The sequence below is a fragment of the Dromiciops gliroides genome, chromosome 2 (genome assembly GCF_019393635.1).
Source record: "Dromiciops gliroides isolate mDroGli1 chromosome 2, mDroGli1.pri, whole genome shotgun sequence".
Lineage (NCBI taxonomy): Eukaryota > Metazoa > Chordata > Mammalia > Microbiotheria > Microbiotheriidae > Dromiciops > Dromiciops gliroides.
Genome location: NC_057862.1, coordinates 317313 through 342559, shown reverse-complemented (window position 1 = coordinate 342559; position 25247 = coordinate 317313). Strand labels below are relative to the sequence as shown.

The following is a 25247-nucleotide window of genomic DNA, read 5'->3' as shown; positions in this document are numbered from 1 at the left end:
ATCATGGCTGGTGTTCACAGGTTCTCAATGGATCTCCCCTAGATGCCAGGGAGGCTCTGTTAGGGTTCCCATTTGACAGGAGAGGAAAACTGACGCAGAGAGAACCAAAGGGACTTGCTCAGGGTCATGCAGCTGGCCCGTGCCTGAGCAGGATTTGAACTCAGGTCTTCCTGCCTGCAGGCCCAGCACTCTGAGCATGGTGGACCTAGAGGACTCCCCAGCGCTGGCTCCCCCCCCCCCCCGCCCTGTGGGAGGCCCTCCCATAATGATGCGCCTGTTCTCCCAGCAGCCCTTGGAGGCCCACAGCTGGGAGGGGACAGCCAGTGGTGTCCAGTGAGCCCTGCAGTGAACAGCCCTTGGCAGGCCGGGCGCCCAGGCACTGTGCAGACACAGGAGACACAGAATTCCCTTGTTTATTCTCTCAGATACAAATACATATCCCGGCCTGTCCTGGACAGGAGCCCTCCCAGGGTCACGCAGGCTCTTCATTGCACTGGCAAAGGCGCCCTGGCCATGGGGGCTGCGGCTTTCTGGCTCCTCTCGGCTGACAAGCGTTCCAGGCGCTCAGTGTAGAAGCCATTGAAGTCCAGCCTGTGGGGAAGGAAGGAAGGAAGCCCGAGACCCCAACGTGAGACACCGGCAGCCAGAGAAGGCAGAAATCATAGGGACATCTGCTCCTCTTTCTTTCTGGGGGCCACTGTGACCTGCTGGTCATCCTCTCTAGTTTTGGGGGCCTGCCTGAACGACCCTCATCTGCCCCCAGGGGTGGAGGGCACGCCCACACCGGGAGGACCTCTCTCAGCTTGGTCTCTGGCTCAGTGGCTGGTACACAGTTGGCACTTCCTCCAGGCTTGCCCGTGGGGGCCCCTCACCTGGAAATGACGCTGACCATGCTGTGCTCACAGTCGTTGGTGCTGAACACACTCAGTTTATCGAGGAGGTCCAGGAGGTGGGTGGAGAAGTTCTTGTCGAACTTGTTGATGGTGGCCTCGAAGCCGGAGGTCAGCTGAAGTGCGTCCACGTGCTCGGCCAGGTACTGGAAAAGGGAAGCACGTAAGCACCCCTGGAGACCCCAAGCCCACCAGAAGGGGCACCCGTGACCCTGACCCTGACCCAAGCCCAGCCAACAACTTCTCGTGCCCATTCCACTGAGGCTGCTCTCTCAGAGCCTGGAGGCCGGCAGCAGGTGTAAGCAAGGGGCTGCACACCCTCTTCTTTTTGTCTCTGAGGTGGGGAGGGCTCTTCAGGAGCTGTCATCACAGCCCAGGGAGGCGGGCACATGTGCACCATGGCCCCATTTTGCATAAGGACATGTCAGCCAATGGAGAAGATAAGGAAGCCCAGAACATGGCTACAAGACTTGAACCCAGGGCTTCTTGCCTAGACGCAGCAGGGGGGCTCAATGGACAGAGCACCTGAGGACAGGACAGGAGTCAGGAGGATATGGGTTCAAATCTGGCCTCAGACACTTCCTTGCTGTGCCACTCTGAGCAAATGGCTTCCCTACCACATGCCTCAGTTTCCTCAAATGTAAAACTGACAGTAAAGAGGACCTGGTCCATAGCCCTTTGGTGCCATCCTGGGCTCTGGGTGCACACCCTCGTGCAGGGGTGTTTGCAGGACAAAGGAGACCCCCAAACAGCGGCTTTGGACTGTCTAGGCACCCCCGGGGGGCAACCCACCCTGCTTACTTTACTACAGATTTTTTTTTTTTTGCAGGGCTAAGTGATTTGCCTAGGGTCACACAGCTAGAAAGTGTTGAGTGTCTGAGGCCCGATTTGAACTCAGGTCCTCCTGAATTCAGGGCCAGTGCTTTATCCACTGCACCACCTAGCTGCCCCTATAGTAATTATGTTTCTCTTTTTCTTTTTTTTTAGTGAGGCAATTGGGGCTAAGTGACTTGCCCAGGGTCACACAGCTAGTAAGTGTTAAGTGTCTGAGGCTGGATTTGAACTCAGGTCCTCCTGACTCTAGGGCTGGTGCTCTATCCACTGCATCACCTAGCTGCCCCTCCACCCCACTTACTTTAGTGGCAAGTTTCCTCTTGAGAGCCTCCTCTGCACGCTCGGCCTCTGTGGGGGGCCCCAGCATGGTGCCCGGCTCGGCTGGGGGGCGGCCAAGCTCACTGTCCAGCTTCATGCTCTGGGTGAATCGCTTCAGAGGAAAGGAAGAGACAGGTGAAAAATGGCTGGTGAGACCCCAAGTGCCCCCTCGAGGGAGCTCCCCGGGTAGCCCTGGGGCGGCGCCTTGCCTGCTGACCTGCATGCAGTTTGTGAACATGACGCAGACGGACATGAGCTTTGAGAAGATCTTCAGCAGCTCCGGGTTTGTGAGCATACAATCCTTGAGGCAGTTGTCTAAGAAGCTCGTGTGGTGGCTGAGGACGTCGTCTATGTTGGATGCCTAGAGGAGGGGGCAGAGGAATGAGATGGAGGGTGGGAGGCGTCTGGCCTGGCTGTCCCTACGAAGTCTGCTGTGGCTCCCTCAATCCCTAGGGCCTCTCCCCGAGCTGGGGCTGCCCCCCAGGCTCTGTCGGCCCTCCTCCACTGTCTCTGCCCACCACCCTCACCCGCCCCTCACTGGGCCCCTCCCGTTCCTCATGAAGGTTGCCTTGGCGGGGTCTCTCCTTCCTGACTGTCTATCAGCAGTGCTGAGTCTGGTGGCGGGCACACAGTAAGCACTTAATAAATGCTCATTTCAGGGGCAAAGGCTAAGGAGCCACAAGGGGCTCTCTCTCCCTCCCATCTGTCACAGTTGGACTCTGCACTGGGGCTGGGAAATCGCTCTCCCTGCCCCTGGCTGCCTTGGGCTTGCTGGGCTTCCCAGGGAGCCCTGACCACAGAAGGGGACCATAAATCACACCTCCCTGGAGGAAAGGGAGGCTGCAGCCTGGAGCTAGGGGCGGCTGCCCTTACCGACTTCAGATTCTTTTCCAGGATGTGCCAGGTTGGCTCCATCACCTCGAACATCATGTAATACTGGATGTTCTGGACAAAGTTCAGCATTCGCTGCCTCAGGGTGAAGGCCCCAGCAAACCTGAAATGAGAAAGGGCCCAGGAGGCCCTCAGCATGTGTGTGCAAGTGTGCCTACACGCGAGAGTGAGCAGAAGAGTGTTTAAGCACATCCATGTACGAGTGTGCACATCGGTGCCTTTGTGACCCAAGAGTCAGCTCTCCTTTGGTGCACACAACAAGCACGAGGTCTCTAGGGTATTGCTCTCCATCGCTAGGTTTGGAAAGCGCTTTACAAACATGGCCAATACCCCTGGGAGGGAGGAACTATGATGATGCCCACTTTACAGATGATGACACTGCGGCTGGCTGAGATTAAGTGGCATTCCCAACACTATGCAGCTAGAGAGGGCTGGGGTTAGGGCTTGGGTCTTCCTGATTCTGGGTCCAGAACCCACTGGGGTGAAGGCCCAAGAGGATCTTCTCAGAATGAGCCCATCTGAAGCCCAAAGAAAGTGTTAGCCCCCATTTTCACTGGGCCCTCTCTGGGCTTCCTCTTCCTGATCTATAAAATGGGGGGCTGACACCCTGATTCTGAGCCCTCGGAAGGTCACTCTCTAAGGAATCACAGAAGGTCAGCCTCCCTCAAATCCACAACCAGAGAGAGATTGAGAGACCTCGCAGGACCTGCCGGTGAGTTCACTGAGTTTCACTCAGCATTTCTGGATAAATGGGAGCCGACCACAGAAAGAACAGACTTGTGTGTGGGTGGAGGGGGGTCCCGAGTACCCAACTGCCACCCTCCTGGGGTGGGCTCAGGGCCCTGGGAGCCACCAGAAGAGGGGAAGAGAGAGAGCCAAAAGTGAGTGACAGGGCCAAAGGAGGGAGCACTAGAACCAAAGTCTGTCCCTCTTCTCGGGCCCAAGACCCTGCCCAGACACATACCACCGGGCGCAGTGTAAGGAGAACTGCTTGGCCGTCTTGTTACTGATCCAGACGCTGCAGAGCTGCCTCTCCACGTGTTTGCAATAGAACATGTGGCGGAAGAGCATCTGGTAGCGGGTGAGCGCCTTCCTAGGACAGAGGCAGGAAGGACCATGAGACTGCCGCTGAGGGGGGAGGGGGTGGTCTTGCATGGCCCTCCTGGTGCTGCCATACCAGAGTGAGTGTGCATACAGGTCCATGTCACACCAGCACAGGCATGTGCATGTCTGCATACGTCTACACTTACACGCTTATCTCCACATCCACCTGAACGTACACACGTATATATGTGTGTGTGCTGCATGAGCCCATGAATGTATACGTGCATACACATGTGCACACTCACACACCACACACAGAATACCCTCGTACACATGGGCACACATGCATGCACGACTGCACCACCCACACACCGGCATGTACCTGAGCGTGTGAACCAGACCTTTCAGTAGCTCTGGCCCTGCTATAGACCCTGGTGGGACCAAGATCACTCTGGGCCTAACCCTTGGGATGAGGGTGATAGAAACTGAGGATGGAAGACTAGCAGCCAATCGGACTGGGAAGCCCCTCAGAGAGTCTGCCACAGCAGGGACAAGCTTCCCAATGGTGCCCAGCCCCTCCCCCAGTGCCCACGGCAGCCCTTGTAATGCCTGGGGACCAATGACCTCACCCAGTGGGAAGAATCTCCCGAGTTTCCCTTCTTGGGGAAACTGAGGACGGCCCTGCCAGTTCCGGGGCAGGCAGAGGGATTCTCTACCTGTTGATAATCAGCGAGAGCGGCCACTTGACGATGTAGTCAAAAGAAAAGGCCTCGAGGCCGCTCAGAGTGAGCTCTGTTGGGTCAGCATTAATGATGGATTTTTCCTGTTTGGTCTCTATGGCCAGAACTCGCAAAAGCTGCGTGATGAGGTCATGAGGCATCAGGTCAATCTAGAAGAGAGAGAGAGGAACCATATGGACCCTGCCCCCAGCAGAAGGGGCAGGAGGGGCTGGGAGAAGCCCTCCCCTCTTTGGGGTGTGTGGGGGCCTGGAGCAGAAGCCCCTCCCAGACCACAGGTCAGCCGGAAAGGTCCCAAAGAGGGCAGCCAGTAGGGGTCAGGCCCTCGGGCCACCTCCTGTGAGATTTGAACACAAGACTCAGCTGGGGGACAAGGGACTAGCCTTGTTCCATGTGGTCCAGAGGCAGATGTGATGAGGAAGCTACAAAAAGGACAACTGAGTCCCGATAGGAAGAGGGGGCTGTCCTCACTGGACAACCCTGGTCAGAAATGCTCTCTGGGCTTCCAAGATGTGTGACTCCTTCCGTGAAGGGGAGATGCCCCAAGTTATGACTAGGAAGAACTTGGGAGCGCCCAATGCCAGGGACAGCCAGTGGGCCCGCCCACTCCCATCCCCCTTCTCTGTATCTGCCCCTGCCCCGCCCACCCTGTCTCTATCCCTCACCCACCCCCCACCCCCAGAGGCAACAGCGAGACTGGCTGCTTTTGCCGCCCACCTTCAGGTCATCCTTGAAGGGGTCGGTGTTGGCTGTACTCATCCGCAGTGCCAGTTCAAGTAGGGCTTCCAGCCGGGTCGGGATGATGTCGTCCACTGGCTTCTTCAGCTCTTCTTCTGTGAGGTCCATGAAGTGGACGAAGAAGTCTCCCTGGTCCATGAGGAAGTAGTGCTTGATGGACCTGTAACCCCCCCCAAGAGACACCCGCCACTCAAAACCCGCCCCTTCGAGAGGCCCCAGGAGCCCGGCAAGGCTGGGGCCTCCCAATGTCTGCGGGAGTGTCCCCACTGCCACTGTCCTCTGGGGGGAGGGGAGGAAAGGAAGCCAGGAGCGGAGGAGAGGTGCCCCCAGCCCTCTGCCCGCCTGCTGCGGGATGGAGCGCACCCCACACCCAGAGCCTGCTTAGGGCAGCACCAAGGGGAGGCACAGGCATGCCTGGCCCTAGGAAAGGAGGGAGAACAGGCCCTCTGATGGTGGTCCAAGAGCGTGTGGATGGGGCACCCGGAGGGCCAGGTGGGTGCTCGTTACCTCAAGTGCGCCAGGAGTTCTTCTTCCTCCATTAGGAAGTCCAGCAGCACTTTGCTCGCGTAGTTGAAGGCTTTCTCGATCTGCTCCACATAGGCACGCTCCTTCAGAGTGTAGACAATCTCCTTGGCCACTGGGCAGGTCACGTCGTGGCCACATTCTCGGACCACGTTCAGATACTTGCCTGGAAGGAAGGGAGGGACAGACTGACCAGTGTGATCCCTGGGGACCCCTGACCCAACAGCCGCCTGACTGGTCGACTCATCTCCCGTATCTCTGTCCTCAGCTGCCTCAGTTTCCACACTGGTAGAAGGGGGAGGGGACGAGACACCCTTACTGCCATCCCAGAGTGAGGATGAGGACTGTGTGGGTCTCCAAGGGGCAGAAGTAAAAATGTCCAAGGGAGTGCTTTCCCCACCACAACCCTGGGGCATCCCCAGGTCACCCTGCCCCTGACTCTGTTTTTTTGTTTTCTTTTTTTGGTGAGGCAATTGGGGTTAAGTGACTTGCCCAGGGTCACACAGCTAGTAAGTGTCAAGTGTCTGAGGCTGGATTTGAATTCAGGTCCTTCTGACTCCAGTGCCAGTGCTTTATCCACTGTGCCACCTAGCTGCCCCGCTGCCCCTGACTCTGGATGAGCACATGGGGGAAGCTCCAAAGCCAGGGATCAAACGGCCATGCCCTTTGACCCAGGGACCATCCAGCCGGCCAGAAGCCTTAAGGTGGTCAGTGCGGTGGGCACCCCCAAACGTGGCACTAGAATGCTGGGAACTGCGTCCTAATGATGGGGATCAGGAGGAAGACAAGTATGAGCAGAATCGGCGGAGCCAGAAGCAGAGAGAACACCAGCACGGATGGCACGGTGAGGCTGAGGTGGCTGGCCGGCCCCTAGCAGAGCTGCGGCTGGAAAGTGGGGCCCTCAGACTCTGAGTGGGGCTTTCCTTCCTTATGCAGAGGGAGGCCCACTGGGGGAGGGGAGTGTGGGCAGCAAATTTTGAGATGGCGTGAGCAAGGGAGCCATAAAGCGTGGGGCAGGCTGGTGAGAGAGCTGGTGGGTGTGACTGATGAGGCGCTCCCAGTGACCTCTGAAAGATCACAGAGACCAAGAATGAGGAAGGAGGACATCCGACGTCCAAAAAGAAGGCAGAGTCTGGCGGGCCCTCGGCCAGCAGCCAAGGTCTGTGATGGGCAGTCTAAAGGATAAAGGAAGGAACCAGGAAACCCCAGGACTCTCATTCCCATTCCTGGCCAGGATCCGGAGAGGGCAGACAGAGAGCGCACCGGGTATGTGGCACACGCAGACTTCTGAGAAGGCTAGAGAAGAGAGGACGGTGCCAGGGACAATCGGCATGGGATGGTTGGTGAGGGTGATGCCAGACAACAGCCACTAGGCAGGTGACCTGACCTGGGAGGGGAGCCAGGGAGGATGGAGATGGACGGCAGTGCCACAGAACCCTCTGTGCCAACTCTATGGGAATCCTTTAGCAAGGTGCCTGCCCAAGGTCCTGGGCAGTCTGTGGCAGAACCTGGGGTCAGAGCCAAGGCCTCAGGGTGACATGAAAACCCAAAAGGTAGATGCTGCCCTGGGCAGAGGGGAGGATGGCCCAAGGTGCCCTGGCCAGAATGCAGCTGGGCAACCAGGGTCACTCTCTCACACACATATATACACACTCACACAGTCACACACTCTCACACACATATACACACACACACAATCACACACAGTCACACACTCTCTCACACACACAGACACTCTTAGTCACACACTCACACTCACACACTCTCACTCTCACACAGTCACACACTCTTTTTCTTCTTTTTTTTTTTTTTGGTGAGGAAATTGGGGTTAAGTGACTTGCCCAGGGTCACACAGCACACATACTCTCTCACACACAGTCAAACACTCTCTCATACACAGTCATATACACACACACTCTCACACACTGTGGAAATTTATTTTGATTTGAGGACCCTACCTTTGGGCTGAGATTAGAAAGCCTTAGGCCCTCAGGGTCTTTTCCCCTCCCCCTCTGCTTCAGCTGAGCCAAAAAGCCCCGTGGGCTATACAAGACGCCAGGTCAGACAGCTGGGGGAAAAAGCCTCCAGGCCCCTCCGACCTGAGCGGAGCTATCCGAAAGATCCCAGATGGCCTGTGCTGAGGCAAGTGAGGCGGAAGCGCACCCCATCCCCCCAGCCCCAGCCCAGCCCTGACTGGCAGATTAGCTTGGTGTGTCGGCACAGGAAGCCCCAAGATTTGAGTGGAGATAAAAAAGGTATATATAAGGGGCAGCTAGGTGACGCAGTGGATAGAGCACCGGCCCTGGAGTCAGGAGTACCTGAGTTCAAATCTGGCCTCAGACACTTAACACTTAACTAGCTGTGTGACCCTGGGCAAGTCACTTAACCCCAATTGCCTCACTAAAAAAAAAAAAAAAAAAAGGTATATATAGACCTGGGAGTTAGACAGCAAAGGGGGGGCGCGGACAAGGAGGGGGGGGGGTTCAGTCAGACAAGGACGGATGAGAGAGGCTGAGAAAGGGTTTGGTTCGGACAAGGAGACGGGGGCTGAGAAGAGGTCAAGAAGAGGTCAAGAGGGCTGCTGCTGATGAGATTAGAAAGGTTGGAGCACAGCAGGGGCTACAAGGAGGCAGAGAGGTCAGCACAGGGTACAGGTTGGAGAAAGTGAAGATTAAGAGGAGTTAGAAGACAGTACCTGAGTGCCCTGAGGCCGGAGGCGGCTAAGGCCCTTATTGTATTCAAGAAGTTCAAAGTGCAGCAGGTGGGAAAGAGAGGGCAGGAAAGCAGTCAGGTTGTACACTTTACTTCCCTGTATTCTTAATTTAAATAGTATCTCATAAATAAACTCTGCTTTGATTATTTAGCTAAGAGCCTTCTTAATCTTTAGTTTATCAGTTTGGGAGCAGTGTGGTGGAACTTTATAAACGGCCCACATTAAATTAATAGCAAACAGATAGCCAAATAGTCGAGTTCTCAGATTAGTCATCCACAGTTTAGTCCCTTCAAATTAGACCCAGTCAGTAAAAATGTTTCCACATTTGAATGGCAACCACGAAGGGACTTATGGCCCAATTAGAATTTTTCTAAACCTATAATTTTTCATATAATCATAATTTTTCATAAATCTAATTATAAAATTTTTTCCAGATTAGATATACTTATTAATAATTAATTTTTTTACAATATTTAATGGCGAGCCAGCCAGGATTTACTAACCTACTACCCTGGTAAATCTTAAAAAAATAATAATAATAATAAATTAAAGGGCCACTAGAAAAAAAAATTTAATGAAATTTTCTTTCCACCCACTGCCTCACTCAATTTTTTTTTTGAAAGCCTCTAGCAGAGAAAAGCCTTAGCGTTTAAACTGAATCATGACTGAATATTTGTTTTACCTCTTACCTTTTTTCATTGGGTTGTTCTGGGACTGCATAATGTCTGTTTTATCCATTGAGCCCATGCTTAATATTACTGAGGACATTTTGACTGAATTTGGGCCTTACTGTGGTAGCATAATAATAGCTCTAGCGATTGTAATTTTCTTTCTCTCCATTACTAATATTTTAGCATGGTATTTTCTTATACAACTCTGGAGGGAGAAAAAGAATTGTACCCATAGTGAGCCATGTATTAAGAGGGATGCCAGAGCTAACTCTACTAAAAATGACCTGAAGTTAGAAAAAGATGTTGACCAGTCTTTAAAAGCAGTTCAGCAGAAGCCTCTCATGCAGGATGCTGCAAAGTCTAAAAGCAGAAGCATCCTAGCACCTGTACTTTCAGTTCAAACATTTAAAAATCAGTATAAGACCCCTAAAGTGTGTCAATATTGTGAGAAGCAAGGACACTTGTTGAGAGAGTGTAGAACCAGAAGGTATGAATTGAGACAGGTAATGACTGAAACCCTTAAAGACTTTTTAGGGGAAATAGGAATAATCAGAGAAACTTTTTCCAGAGAGGAAACAACCAAGGCAGTTACAGGCCTTATTATAAACAAAATCAGAATAATTTTAGAAGACCCTATCAGGAAGTTATACAAGGACAGAGTCAAGGTAATTATAGGCCTTATTATAAACAAAATCAAAATAAATATAGACCTTATCAGGGAGATACAGACAAGCAGAGTCAAAACAGGTATAGGCTTTTTCAAAGAGATATAAAGCAGCAACCTGAGGACAGTCACAGACCCTCTCAAAAGGGTAAAGATCAGGGAAATATGGAAAAATGATGGTGTACAGGGGAGGAGAGAAAAGTAAATAATGAAAATTTTATTTTTCTAGACTTTAAATACATTAATCCTTTTATTCCGTTCCATTCTCCTCCCCAGAATAACAAACCTCATGTGATCCTCAAGGTTGAGGACACATATTATAATTGCTTATTAAAAGCCCAAAGAGTGGCAAAATTAACTAAAAAGCAGCTAAGGGACATTCTAGGAGCAGCTGGGTATCACAGGCGATGGATACCCTGTTTTGGTGAAATTGCTAAGCCACTTGTGGCTCTAACAAAAAATTCTTTCCAAGTATCTTTACAGCTGGATTCCCAGCATCTTTCAGCTGTGGCAGAATTGAAGCAGGCACCCTGGCCTGCTGGTGTTGCTGTTCCTGTTCCTGCTTGGACCCAGTTTGGTCTTCATCATCTCATTCTACCTGCACCATTTGTAGGAGAAGGACTTCTTCACAAAGAGCATATGGCTCTAACTTCTAAAAAGGGTTATTGAACCTCTAACTTCAAAGAAGGGTTATTGAACCCTATTATTTGGTTCGTAAGACAATGAATGGACATTGAGTCTTGCTAATGTTTAAGTTCTTTTGGTAAATTGCTTATCACTTCAATTATGCTGATGTTTAAATTTTTTTTGATAAATTATTTATCAATTTAAGCATCTATTATTGTTATTATAGTAGAAAATTCATGAACAAGATGATGTGGTTTATTTGCTTAATGAAGATTTTGTAACAATGTTTAATATTATCAGTCATTTATATTCATTTATCATTAATATGTCATTGTGACTATGTATATAGCTTTTATTATCCTTAGTGAAAGAGTAGTTATTTTTGTTGTATTGGTCATTATACCACTTTCCCAATTTACTCTCGATGTGGTTTGGAATTATTGTATATATTGCAAGTGTGTATTTAGTTATGCAGCATAACACGCATTTTTACCATCATATTGTCTTTGGTGATATTAATATGAGATTTTTAAATTATGGAAACTTACCATTTCAGAGACAAATTACTCTTACACTGAGCTTGATGGAGATGACTACTCCACAATGCAGGCCTTGGAGAAAATATATGTACAACAGGAGGAGAGACAGGTACACCTAAGATGCCCTGAGGAGGCTGAGAGAACAGCCATTCAGCGAAACCTGGAGGCAGGATTCCCTTAGTCCAAATACATTCAGTAAGTTCATAGTTTGCTGATAATAGCAGCCATATAGGGCACATCTCTCACTCCAAAAATAGTCTGGTGTCATGGAAGCACCAGCCCATGAACCTGGTTTACCTTAATTTGGTTTTTTTATTCAGTCTGGTGGCATGGTTAGAACCCATCCACCTGAGGCCTAGCACAATTATTGGATGTCTGTGCACCACATGATGTGGTATGGTAACCCTCCCATAACATTTTCAAGTGTCGTCACAGACACATAACTTGATTTGGCCTTGATCCAGACATATAATGGTAAAGTATTATTGATGTATTGTCTCAATTTTCTATTGCTTATGGATATAAACATCCTCCAAAAGGGAGGACTCCAATATGTTGTATATGTATAAAGTTCAGATTTGTTTTGTACATTTTGAAGAACTTTCATTATTTAAATTGAAGAATTTTGGACAATGCTATACTAAAGACTAGTGAAAGCTCAGCAGTATCCAGAGACAGCCAGAATCCAGACCAGAGTCCAGTTCCTCTGATGACATCTCAACCCTCCTTCAAAGACAAGATTTAAAAAGGACTTTAAATGGACACTTTTGTTTCTTCCTACATCCACCATCTGTAATGTGTATTTTCTGCAGAGGTCTTCCCTCTGGACACTGTCAAAGCGCGAGTCCATGAGGGATTGCCCCTCTGGACAATTTTCTTTTCTTGTGTTGTTTTTGACATTGTGTCCTAGCATAGGTTATGGTATTTGGTTTTGGTGCTTCTTTTTGAAGCAAAGGGGGGGACTGTGGAAATTTATTTTGATTTGGGGACCCTACCTTTAGGCTGAGATTGGAAAGCCTTAGGCCCTCAGGGTCTCTTCCCCTCCTCCTCAGCTTCAGCTGAGCCAAAAAGCCCCGTGGGCTGTACAAGATGCCAGGTCAGACAGCTGGGGGAAAAAAAAAAGCCCCAGCTCCCTCCGACCTGAGCGGAGCTATCCGAAAGATCCCGGAGAGCCTGTGCTGAGGCACGTGAAACTTGGAGCGCAACCCCCCCCCCCCCCCAGCTGCAGCCCTGGCTAGTGGATGAGCTTGGTCTATGGGGGCACAAAAAGCCCCGAGATTTGAGTGGAGAGAAGAAAAGGTATATAGAGACCTGGGAGTTAGACAGCAAGGGGCGCGGACAAGGACTGAGGAGTTTGGTTAGGAAAAAGAGACGGGGCTGAGAAGGAATGGGGGCTGCTGACGGAGGGTGGAGAAGAGGTCAAGAGGTGGCTGGTGAGATTAGAAAGGTTGTAGCGCAGCAGACTAGAGACGGGGCTACAAGGACGCTGGAGAAGATGAGAAGGACTAGGAGCAGGGAAAAGAGAGGCCGAAGGGCAGACTGATGGAGGAGACAGACAGAAGGTCGGTGAGAGAGAAACCCAGGGGTTCATCGGTGGCAGTAAGGGACTTGGAGTTAGAATAAAGGACCTGAGTGCCCTGAAGCGGGGCACAAGGCCCTTATTGTATTAAAAAAGTTACAGGCCTTATTACAAACCAGGGAAAGTGTAATGTGCCCTGAGGCCGGAGGCAGCCAAGGCCCTTATTGTATTCAAGAAGTTCAAAGTGCAGCAGGTGGGAAAGAGACGCAGGAAAGCAGTCAGGTTGTACGTTTTACTTCCCTGTATTCTTAATTTTCAATAGTATCTCATAAATAAACTCTGCTTCAATTATTTAGTTAAGAGGCTTCTTAATATTTTGCTTATCAATTTGGGAATGGAGCAGTGTGGTGGAACTTTATAAATGGCCCACATTAAATTAACAGCAGTCAGATAGCCAGTGAGTCAAATAGTCAACAGTCCCAGATTAGTCCTCCAGTCAGCTTTAGCACCCCAAATTAGGCTAGTCAGTCAAAAATATTTTTACAACACTCACTCTCACACAGTCACACACTCTCTCACATAGTCATATATATATATACACTCTTAGCCACACACACTCACTCTCACAGTCACACACTCATATACATACTTACTCACACACACTCATTCACACTCTCACAGTCACATACACACACACTCACAGTCACACACTCATATACATACTTACTCACACACACTCATTCACACTCTCACAGTCACATACACACTCTCACACTCACTCTTACACTCACTCTTACACTCTCTCTCACACACACTCACTCTCACATAGTCACACACTCTCTCACACACAGTCATATACACACTCACTCTCGCACACTCTCACAGTCACACACTCACTCACTCTCACACAGTCACGCACTCTCTTACACACAGTCACACACACACACACACACACACCCGTGGGCCCAGGCCGCCGCACCTGTGCTCAGGATCTTGTCGGCCATCTTCTGCAGGAAGGAGGGGATGTGGGGCTGAACCACGGTGTAGCGCTGGTCCCAGTACTTGTCATTGTAATCCTCCTGGATCTTCTCCTTCTGAAGCTCGTGCTCCTCCACCATGAACTCACTGCAGAGAAGGAGCGGCTTGGGGGGGGCAGGGCCTGGGAGGAGTCATGGTCCCCCACAGCCAGGCCCAGATGTGCCCCTCCCGGGGACCCTTCGAGCCCCTGCCTTGGCTCTCCCCGCAGGGGCACCTCCTCAGGACCCGCCTTCCTTCCTGGCACAGTATTCACTGTGTGACCCCTAAGGAGGTGCCGGCTCCCCGCGGGCAGGGGCGGCCTCGTTGTTCTCAGTACCCCCAGCACAGGGGTGGGCAGTGGGGGGTCTGACTGCAGCCACGAATGACCTGGGCCCCTCTGGGCACATCCCTGGCCTTCTCCCTGCCTCAGTCTCCAGGTCTGCAAAATGCGGGTGACAACAGAGCGTCTGGCACAGGGCTGTGGTCAAGTACCCAGCTCTTTGCCAGCCAGTATCACTTCTGAGAAATGCCCAAATTTAGGCCCCAAAGCACGTCCAGAACCGCTCACCACAGCACCCCCTGCTCTTTGGTGGCCTCTTCATGGGCTCAGATGAAGGCCGCAGCCAAGCCAGCCCTTTGGCAGGTGAGGAAACCGCGTGAGTGTCCAGCGGCCTTCCCGGCTGGCACCCCCAGAGCAAAGGTGGCAGTTGCCTAAGAGCTCTCCAGGGACAGTGTGGGGCCTTCATCCACAAGCCAGGCCCCGTGCTCCTGCCCTCAGGGAACTGCAAGTCCACACGACCTGTGCAAAGGAGACTGGCAATCTGGGGTGGGAGGGAAGACTTCTGGGGAAGGCCCCCAGGGAGGTGAGGGCACGCCTGGGCGGGGGGGGGGGGGGGGGGGTTGGAGACTGAGGAAGGAAGAAGGCCACAGGCACAGACCATGCCCAGGACTGACCTGTAGGGGTCGTTGATGATCCCCCGGTAGATCCACTTCTCCAGGATCTCAAAGTAGGGCACACTGGCCGCCTTGGTCAGGTATAGACAGAGTTCTTGGGCCTGACTGTCGCCAGTATAGTTGAAGCTTCTGTCGTGGAGAAGGCTCAGGGTGGCGCCCCCTAAACACTCACCTTTGTCCACAGAGGTGGCTGCAGGAAGGGAAGAAGGCCATGCCCACCTGCCTTTGCCCTCCCCTTTGCCTGTCCTGGCGATGCCCCCCCAGACACAAGGACAGGGCGGCCTGAGCAGCATCACAGAACAGGAGACCAGAATGGGGGATGAGGAGACACCCTCCACCCTCCCTCGAGCCTCTGGCCAGTCCTCACACTGGACGGGACCTAGAATGTCACTGCATCACCAGAGGGTTCCTTCCCATGATGAGATCCCCAGCCCTGAAGGCTCAGGCTCATCACAACTCAGCTTCTGCAGGAGGGCCCTGAAATGTGGAGGGGAGTATGACGGGGCTCTGCAGAGCCACCCTTCCCCAGCCCGGAGAGGGGCAGCAGGTGCCCGCTGTCCCCCACCTCACACCCTGAGCTCTGCTGATTCCCCCCATTCGCCAGGCCCCCTGGGAACAGGTCCCCCAAAGAGGCTCTGAGGGACCGTGGGCGACTCACCAAGGGAAGCCAGGATCTCCATGGTGCGCATGGTGGGCTGGATGTAGAACCAGACTTTCTGCAGGGAGAGGAGGCCTTGCCTCTGCAAGTGCTCCAGCTGAGTGACCAGGATCATATACTCCTTGACTAGTGTTCTCATGGCGGCCGCCAAGGCGTGATTGACTTGGCCGTACTCAAAGGAAGACTTCTCCTCTATAAACCTGCGAGCAGACCAGGAGAGCTGACGGCCCGACCCCGTAGAGGGCTGGGGACTGGGGCCCCTCTCTGACCCTCCTGAGTGACCTGAACTGTGCGTGATCTCTGCTCCATGGGAAAGGGGGAGAATGTGGCTGGGATCTCATCACAGGGTGGGGGGCATGGAGGGCAGAGCTCCCCATGAGTGGAAGGCATCATTATTGCCTACACTTAATTACCAGTGACCGTTGTATAATAACGACGACCCCGGCCGACGAGAACGTTGTAAGTGGCTACGCCCTGCTGGGTCCCCAAGGAGCTCTCGAAGGCTTGTTGGGAGACGAGCAGGGGGCACTAGGGAGCTGAGACGTGTGCCGGGGGCTGGCCTGATGTGGCATCAGGAAGAGGAGGTGCTGGGGGAGGGCAAGGGATGAGAAAGCTCTTCACACGCACGACAGGACATAGACATGCAGGCAGAAATGGCCCAAGGAATGGAGGTCAAGGAAGAGGCCGCTGGCTGGACAGATGGTCCCTGAGGAGAGAGCTCATGAAAAGGAAGGCCAGGAGACAGCCATGGGACAAGGGGGCAAGGTCAGCAGTGACAGTGGCCATGTCACTCAGGGGCTCAGCTGAGAAGCCAGCTGGGGGAGGCCGAAGCTGGGAAAAGGGAAGGAAATGGAGGTAGATTCAGGGCTGGAGGGTCCAGCAGAGCTCTGGGCAGCAGGAGAGGAGTCAGCAGGGAAAGTCAGGGAGCGTCCTGAAGGAGGGCAGAGGAGGCCAGAGTTCTTGGGCCCAAGGGGTGGGACGTGTTTGCAGGGGCCAAAAGGGCTGTGTGTGGGTCCTCCATGTCTGCTTAGTTCTTGGCCCACACCTCAGTGGCTGTGGCTGCATAGGAATGAGGGCCGGACAGGAGGGCACCGTGTCAGCCCTCTATTGAGAGTCACTTGGCTCTACACAGACAGACACACAGACTCAGAGACAGACAGACACAGATACAGATAGATACAGGCAGACAGAAATAAAGACTCAGAGAGACACAGACAGACAAACACTCAGAGACACAGAGACTCAGACACACACACACAGAAACAGAGACTCAGACAGAAAGACACAGAGACAGAAATAAAGACTCAGAGAGACACAGACAGATACAGAGACTCAGAGACAGACACAGACACAGATAGACATAGTCAGAGACAGACCCAGACAGACACAGAGACAGAAATAAAAACTCAAGAGACAGATGGACACAGACAGACATATAGAGACTCAGAGACAGACACAGCCAGACACACGCAGACACAGAGACTTAGAGACAGACACAGAGACAGAAATAAAGACTCAGAGAGACAGGCAGACATACAGAGACTCAGAGACAGAAAAACAGGCAGACACATAGAGACTCAGAGACAGACAGACCCCCACACACAGAGAAACAGACTCAGACAGATACAGAGACTCAGAGACAGACACAGGCACACATACAGAGACTCAGAGTCAGACAGACACAGACACAGATAGACATAGTCAGAGACAGACCCAGACAGACACAGAGACAGAAATAAAAACTCAGAGACAGATGGACACAGACAGACATATAGAGACTCAGAAACAGACACAGAGACAGAAATAAAGACTCAGAGACAGATGGACACAAACAGACATATAGAGATTCAGAGACAGACACAGCCAGACATACACAGACACAGAGACTTAGAGACAGACACAGAGACAGAAATAAAGACTCAGAGAGACATAGACAGACACAGAGACCCAGAGACAGACACAGGCAGACATACAGAGACTCAAGAGACGGACAGACACACACACACACACACACAGAAACAGACTCAGACAGATACAGAGACTCAGAGACAGACACAGGCACACATACAGAGACTCAGAGACAGACAGACACACACACACACAGAAACAGACTCAGACAGATACAGAGACTCAGAGACAGACACAGGCACACATACAGAGACTCAGAGACAGATGGACACAAACAGACATATAGAGATTCAGAGACAGACACAGCCAGACATACACAGACACAGAGACTTAGAGACAGACACAGAGACAGAAATAAAGACTCAGAGAGACATAGACAGACACAGAGACCCAGAGACAGACACAGGCAGACATACAGAGACTCAAGAGACGGACAGACACACACACACACACACACAGAAACAGACTCAGACAGATACAGAGACTCAGAGACAGACACAGGCACACATACAGAGACTCAGAGACAGACAGACACACACACACACAGAAACAGACTCAGACAGATACAGAGACTCAGAGACAGACACAGGCACACATACAGAGACTCAGAGACAGACAGACACACACACACACAGAAACAGACTCAGACAGATACAGAGACTCAGAGACAGACACAGGCACACATACAGAGACTCAGAGACAGACAGACAGACACACACACACAGAAACAGACTCAGACAGATACAGAGACTCAGAGACAGACAGACAGACAGAGACTCAGAGACAGATAGAAGACACACACGCAGACTCAGAGACAGACAGACAGAGGCACACACACAAAGATATACACAGACATGCACACAGACACACACCTGGCATTAGACGTAGAGGGTAAAGAGGTGAAGAAAGGTGAATACTGTGGTGACACCCCCACATTCATCCATGTCCACTGACTCTCAGTGAGGTCCGTGGTGTGGCAGGTGAGAAACCGAGAGTCCAAAGGGGGAAGGGCTCCCAGAGGTCTCCCCAGCAAAGAGCCCACGAGCCACGGATCGGGCCAATGAGAGAACAGAAAACCTCCCCTCCAAGCAAGGCCTCCTTGGAGCCTGAGAAGCCTCCGAGGGCCCTTCTCCCTCTGGGATGGGAGTCTGGGATGGCTTAAAGGCCTCTAAGCCACCTTCTGTGGGTGAAGATGGTCGGGGAATGAGAAGGTGGGAGTGAAGGCTCCCAAGAGACATCCTTATGGGGATGGAGGGAGAAGCGGAGGTGAAGAGGAAGGCTATGTGCTGAGGATGGAGGGGGACCAAGGCCCCAGGAACGGGGCCCTGGATGGCATGACAGCCCCACCCCCCACCCCGCGTAATGATGGAGGGGATAGTGAGGGGCCACTTGTGTCTCAATCCTGCTGGTGTGCATGTGTACACACACAGAGGCACACGCAGGCACATGCATGTGCACACACATGCAGGCACACGTACACACATGCGCACACGCACACGCACACACATACACACATGCACACACACACACACACACACCTGGTCACAGTTGAGTAACTTGCAGCCACTGGCAGAATCCTGTTCACCAGCTCCTTGACAGACATGTCCAGATTGGGGTCCACCAGGAAAGTGCGGCTCTGCCTGGTGACGAGGGCCTGTGCTGTGACATAGCGCCCATCCACTCCGACCAGAACATACAACAGGTCTTCCACAACTGCAGACTCTTGGGAGGCCAAGGGCAAGCTCCCTTCAGAAAAGGCAGAATAAAAGGCCCCCCCCAAAAGGGGCAGAAAGGACTGGTCAGTTCCCAACTCCTGCCAGCCAGTACAACCCCCACCCTAAAATCGGGGATGTCATCTTTGCGTGCTGTCTCCACAGTTTTCTCTAGGCTGGCTGGGCCCAGGAGGGTGACGCTGGGGAGCCCTGAGTGACCAGGTGCTGCCCATGTAGTCCCAGCTCCAAAGGAGCATCGCCCAGTGGCTGTCCTCGGGAGCCCCACCTTACACGAGGTCTGGTCCAGCTGTGGCCTGCACCCAAGAGGGCATTTAGCCTAGAGTGGAGCCAAGAAGCTGCTTCCCCCTTCCTCCAGGGGGAGACTTTCCAAGGGCAGACCCAAACAGCTTCTTCCAGAGACCCTTCTGAAATGCAGGTCACTCTGGGTTGGGTTGGGATGACCCCCCCACCCTGCCCAAAGGAGGAGCATGTGTGCAACATCTCACAGTCAGGGGGCAGCTAGGTGGCGCAGCAGATAGAGCACTGGCCCTGGATTCAGGAGGACTTGAGTTCATATCCGGCCTCAGACACTTGACACTTACTAGCTGTGTGACCCTGGGCAAGTCACTTAACCCCCATTGCCTCGCTAAAAAAACCCCAAAACAACATCACACAGTCAGGATGGCGGTTTCTGCAAAGGGAGACTTCCCACCACCCTGCACGGGAAGGAGGCGGCCTGGTGTCCCAGCTTCAGCGAGTAAAGGACCTGTTCACATCTGCCTGGGGCTAGTTAGGGTCACAGACAGGATCTGGGTTGAGGCCTCCTAATGGCTGGGCAGAGTCTGAGTGAAGCAGAGCTTGCCCAGGGCAGGGGGAGGGGAGAAAACAGGCCCCACAAAATGGCAGAGTCCAGAGTGGAGGTGCCACTGGCAGGGCCAGAATTTCAGGAACACTGCAGATGCCCCAAGGCCCTCCATTCCAAAGAGGATCCCCAGGAGGGCTCAAGAGAGGCAAGAGCAGGCAGGGAGTCACCGAGGACCCATTCCTTGGAGGGGACATTTCTAGGAGTTCTCCCCCATGCCTCAGAGAGAGAAAGTAAATCCCTTCCTTCCCTCTCTTCCATCGTCATCACCATCGTTAACATTTATTTGTACAGAACCTACGAGGTACTGGGCACTCTGCTAAGTGCCATCCCATCGGGGCCCTCAGATCTAAGCCCAATCTTTTTCTGCCTGAAGGAGCAGTGTGGCTTCTCTGGGAGCCCCCTAACTCTCAAAGCCCTTTCTTGAGGACTCCCATCAGCCTTGGGCACTTCCTTCATGACCTTCCCCGCAAATGCCCAGTGAAGCCGGCCAAGGAAGGTGGCTCCTAGAGAGGCAGACCAGTCCTGGCCCCTGGCTGGGGTTCCCCAGCCATCAGTGGGGTGCTGGCTTAGTGTCTCACCAGCCATGGATTGATTCTCCCCACCTCTACCATCTCTGACTCATCAAGAGAACATACCGACAGGCACAGCGGAGTCCGAGCTGAGGCTGGAGCCAACCAAGAAATCCCCAATCAGGGTCGGTCTCTCATATACCCATGCAGGGAACACTGGCAGATGGTGGCCTGAATTTCTCTTGCTCTGTTTGTCCCGAAGCATCTTTCTTGTAAGTTCCTGTGACTGATAGTTTTTTTTAATACTAAAAATTTTTATTTATAGTTTTGAGTTCCAAATTTTCTCTCTCCTTCCCTCCCTTCCCTCCCCCCTCTCTGAGATGGTAAGCAATCAGATATGGGTTATACATGCGAAATTATATAAAACATTACCACAGTCATTTTGTACAAGAAAACTCGAATAAAAGAAAAAAACGTAAAAGTGAGAAATAGCATGCTTCAGTCTGTGTTCAATCTATATCAGTTCTTTCTTTGGAGGTGCATAGTATCCTTCATCATTAGTCCTTTGGGATTATCTTGGATCATTGTATTGCTGAGAACAGTTAAGTCTTTCACAGTTCATCAAACAATACTGCTGTCTCTGTGCACAATGTTCTCTTGGTTCAGCTCACTTCACTATCTATCAGTTCACACAAGTCTTTCCAGGACTTTCTGAAATCGTGCTGCTTGTCATTTCTTATAGCACAATAATGTTCCATTATCATCATATACCACCATATACCACAGCTTGTTTAGCCATTCCCCAATGGATGGGCATCCCTTTGATTTCCAATTCTTAGCCACCACAAAAAGAGCTGCTATACATATTTTGGGGGATGTTTTTGGAATATAAACCTAGCAGTGGTGTTGCTGGATCAAAGGGTACACACAGTTCTATAGCCCTTTAGGCATAGTTCCAAATTGCTCTCCAGAATGGTTGGATCAGTTTACAACTCCACCAATAATGGATTAGGGTCCTAGCTTTCCCACATCCCCTCTAACATCCAACATTTTCCTTTTTTGCTATATTTGCCTCTCTGATGGGCGTGAGGTGATACCTCAGAGTTCCTCTCTTCCTTTAAGAGGCAGCACCCCACAAATGCCAGTGCCCTCCCTGCAGATAAGACTGTGAGCATGTGCGCCAAATCTGACATGGGTGTAGTCTATGTCCTCACAGGAGCCGCTCTCCCATGATGACAGGGCTGGCTTCCTGCTTCAGACCTGCTTCCCCCCACCCCCCACCCCCTACCCCCCTTGGTTTTACAAACAAGACACACAACTAGGGAGTATCTGCGAATCCAGCCACCTGTCCCTGTGCCCTGGAGCCTGCCTGAGCCCTGACTGGGGGCTGGGGGCCCTTGGAGAAAGACAGACAAAGACTGAGACCTGCTGTAAGTTGGGGCCAGTGGCCACACTGCCCAGTTGCTTCCGGAGCTCCTCCAGCTCCTGCATGGAGATCTTAGACGCTGTCGAAGGCATGCTAAAGTTGGCGCTGCTGCTCACAGCCGAACTGGCGGCCAGCTCGGCTCTGTCTTTGGCATTCTGCTGCAGATACTGGAGAGTCTGGAACAAGGGGACGTGACTGCTTCATGAGGCCAAGGACTAAGCAAACTGATTCTGACTGGATGAGGAGCTGGCCAGGAAGGCCAGGGGGCCAAACCAACTTGCCCCTGACTGCCTGGGAAGACAATGCCCTGTGCTGACCTTTCTAAGCATTCCCTCACAGAGCCTCCCCCCTGCCCATTAACATCTAAGGGGTGAAACGGGCCCATAGCCACTGTGAGGAAGCTCCTGCCACATCTGTCCTCAGCAGGCACCCTGGGGCCTTGCCTCGAACAGAGAACAGCACCTAGGAGCGTTGGTTCCACAGTTGAAAAATCCTAGGGCATCCCCTGAGGCACAGGGAGAGGAAGGAACTGGTTCAGATCTCACTGGTGGGATCTGAATCCACGCCTTCTGCCCTCCATCTCACTCTACTTTGCTTACCCAACTGCCTCTAACTCCTTCAGACAGGAAAGGATGGCTCAACTCCACACACCCCCCCCAAAGGCGGTATGCCCCTCCCCCTGTCCCCCTCACCAGCATTTTGGTTTTTTATGAGACCCAAGCACGATACCTCTCTATCTTCTGTGAGCTTTGCCAAGAGGTAGACCAGAGGGTCAAGATTTCGGGCATTCTTTGATTTCAGTTCATCATACTTCTTCAGGAAGTCTTCAGGAGTACGGGAAAATTCTGCTATTTTAACCTAGGGAGCACAACAAACATCAGCAGCCAGATCTGGAGGGCACCCCCTCCCTGGGCCCCCACCCCAAGATGAGGCTAACAGAACCAAGTGCTGAGGTCAACTGCACCAGACCAAAAGTAAAAGGAAGGTCTGCCCCCTCCACTAGTACAGCCTTTCCTCCATCCCCCTCTGGAGGCGCACCCCCACATGGCATCTCCACCACACTGCCGACTAGCCGAGGCAGGCAGCTGCCGAACATTCACAAAAACACAAGCGGAGGAAGCGTGCAGCGGAGGTAAAGTAGCTTCTGAGGTAGCGAATTGTGCAGGCAGCACAAATAAAAACCTGTGCTTTGGGGGTTTAGAAAAACTTGATTTGGGGCTCCTCGAGGTCAGTTCTTGGTGTTTTTCTTGTTGAAGACATCAGGGAATCAGCTGGAGAAGAGCTGATGCTTTGAACATCATCCCACCCTAGGGTGCCAACCTTGGCTTTAAGATCTTAGGGTTAGGGCAGCCCTGGTCATTTCTCTGGTCTTGGGGAATGACAGGGGAGCAAAGTCCCTTCACAGAAGGCTGGCACCTTCTCTGAGGCTTTTTGCCTGGGCCTGAGCCAGGGGCACACACCAGTACATGATCAGAGGAGGACCCTGAAGCCCAGCCCCCTGGCTTGGAGGCCAGCTCCCTATCCATTGCCCCAAACTGCCTTTTTTCAGAAGGCCTGAATGCATTCATTTTTAGTGGTCAGTCTCTAAACATTGGGCCCATTATGTGAGGTGAGGGATGGTCCTTGCTTCAAGAGGTTTGCACTCCAGGGCAAGTGAAGGCAGCTGTTTTTTCCAGACCCCCTCTTCCCACCTCCCCACATGAAAGCCTTCTAGGAGGGGGAAAGGCTCACTTTGGCGCTGTGTGCAGAGACAGTCGTTGTAACATAGGGAGTCCTATTCTTCTGCAGGAGGTCGATGTAGACCTCAGCACCGTCCCCTCCATGCACACGCAGCAAGCTCAGCAGCTCGTTCACATCATGGTGAATCCGGAATTCACTCATGTTGCCAGGACAGGGTCACAAACATCAAATGACGTTCACCTGAGGGCAAAACAAACGAATGGAGGAGCAGCTGAACAGGCCTGGGGGGTAAGGAGGTCATCTAAGCCATCCCCTTGTCTCGGGGGCACAAAACAAGGGTCTCTCAAGGAGAAACCCACTTAACATCCATCACCTGGAAACTCTGAATCAGGAGTAAGTGGGGGAACGGACTGAGAATGGTCCCATTTGGAGCCTGGCTTACTGGAGTACTTTTATGAACAGCAACAGCCAAATCAGGAGGATGGGGACAAACACAAAACGAGCCTTGGAAGAAAGGTGAGGAATAAGCGTTTATTAAATGCCTTCCCTGTGATAAGGGCTTTGCCATTATGTTCTCATCTGGCCTTCAAAACAACCCTTCAGAGGAGGTGCTGTTATTAAACCTGCTTTACAGACAAGGAAACTGAGGCAGGCAGTAGGGAAGTGATTTACCCAGGTGTGAGGTGACAACGAGAAGCTGCATCCAGGGGTCAAACAGGGGCCCTGAAGGTACGGCCACAAGACTTGGCACGTCTTGGTCACGAGGGAGGAGTTGAGGGGGTGCCAAGGTTTGGGGCCTAGGCAGTGGGGAGGGAAGGAGGATGAGGTCAGCACACCAGACCCCCATCAAAGAGCGGTCCGCAGAGGTGCTGAGGTCGGCCACTCCCTAGACAGCCCTGGCCACTCTCCTGGTGGGGAAGGTGAAGACACGACTCAGAACTGGGCACCAAAGGGGGAGAGGAGGAACTGTTAGGGGAGAGACACTGGAAGGGCAGCCAGATCTGGAGGGCTCCCCCTCCTAGGACCCCCCTTCCCCAGGACCCTCCGCCCACCTCAGGGGTCTCCGTGGTGACAAAGGGCTCCTCCTGGGCGTCCCTAGCCCAGCTCCTCCCGCTGCTCCTGCTCCAGGGATTAGGAAGGGGAGGTGAGGAGGAGCTGTCCGGGGTCCTGGGGGGAGGGGGGGAAAGGACGGGAGGAGCTGTCCAGGGTTCTGGACGGCTTTAAGAACAGAGAAGGGGGGGTGTGGGAAGAGGAGGAGGAGGAGCAGGAGCCGCCCCGGGCCTGGGACTGGACGGTCCAGGTCCCGGCCAGCACGTGGGCTCCGGGCTGGGAGGGGAGGGGGAGGAGGGAGAAGGAGGAGGAGGAGGACGGTCCAGTCAGTACTGTCCAGTTCAGTCAGGTCAGGCCAGGAGGGGGTGAGGGGAGGGGGCGTGAGCTCCCCAGGCTGTCCCAGGACGGGCACGAATTCAGGGAGAGGACCGGAAGTTCCCCCCCAGCTCTCCAGCCTGCGGCGAGGGCAGGGGCACCGAGGCACCAATGAGGAGAAGCAGCTCCGACCCTGATCCACCCGCGGGAGGCCCCCTCCTCACTTACCCACCCCAGCCGCCCCGTAGTAGCTCCTTCCTAGACCCTGCCGGCTCCCGCCAGGACTCGGGCACGACCCGGAAGTTGTTCCTGACCCGGAAGTGATATCACAAGCCATTTCCCTCCCACTTCAGGCACTTCTAGCAGATGGGGGGGAGGGGGTGAAGAGGGAAGAGAAAAAGAGCCAGCTTCCAGGCTGCACCAGGGCCTTCATGGAGTTACCCCTG

General features: G+C 52.7%; 1 protein-coding gene across 5 annotated transcripts; it reads right to left on the bottom strand.

Annotated features, from left to right (window-relative positions):
* Positions 1–397: 397 nt before the first annotated feature.
* On the bottom strand, positions 398–25247 carry TUBGCP2 (tubulin gamma complex associated protein 2). Of its 5 annotated transcripts, none has more exons than XM_043985469.1 (19): positions 25030–25247; positions 24109–24375; positions 23488–23676; positions 22486–22614; positions 21756–21932; positions 20457–20616; positions 18783–18990; positions 15337–15536; positions 14679–14868; positions 13687–13832; positions 5960–6140; positions 5432–5612; positions 4694–4866; positions 3898–4026; positions 2916–3036; positions 2260–2403; positions 2026–2154; positions 873–1036; positions 398–591 (listed from the first exon to the last, which is right to left on the bottom strand). In XM_043985469.1, the coding sequence occupies exons 3-19, from the start codon at positions 23635–23637 to the stop codon at positions 486–488; spliced, it is 2688 nt and encodes an 895-aa protein (XP_043841404.1). In that variant the 5' UTR covers positions 23638–23676; positions 24109–24375; positions 25030–25247; the 3' UTR covers positions 398–485. The 5 variants fall into 5 exon arrangements, with proteins under 5 accessions (XP_043841404.1, XP_043841401.1, XP_043841403.1 ...); XM_043985466.1 differs by having other exon boundaries at positions 24109–24344; XM_043985468.1 differs by having other exon boundaries at positions 24109–24233.

Bases quoted from the DNA above. Each gene is read 5' to 3' on its own strand.
- TUBGCP2 (XM_043985469.1), bottom strand. From the start codon at position 23,637: ATGAGTGAATTCCGGATTCACCATGATGTGAACGAGCTGCTGAGCTTG. The intron at 22,615-23,487 runs GTGAGCCTTTCC...TGTGCTCCCTAG, and splicing joins TCTCTGCACACAGCGCCAAA to GTTAAAATAGCAGAATTTTC. The intron at 2,404-2,915 runs GTAAGGGCAGCC...CCCCTCCTCTAG, and splicing joins TGGAAAAGAATCTGAAGTCG to GCATCCAACATAGACGACGT.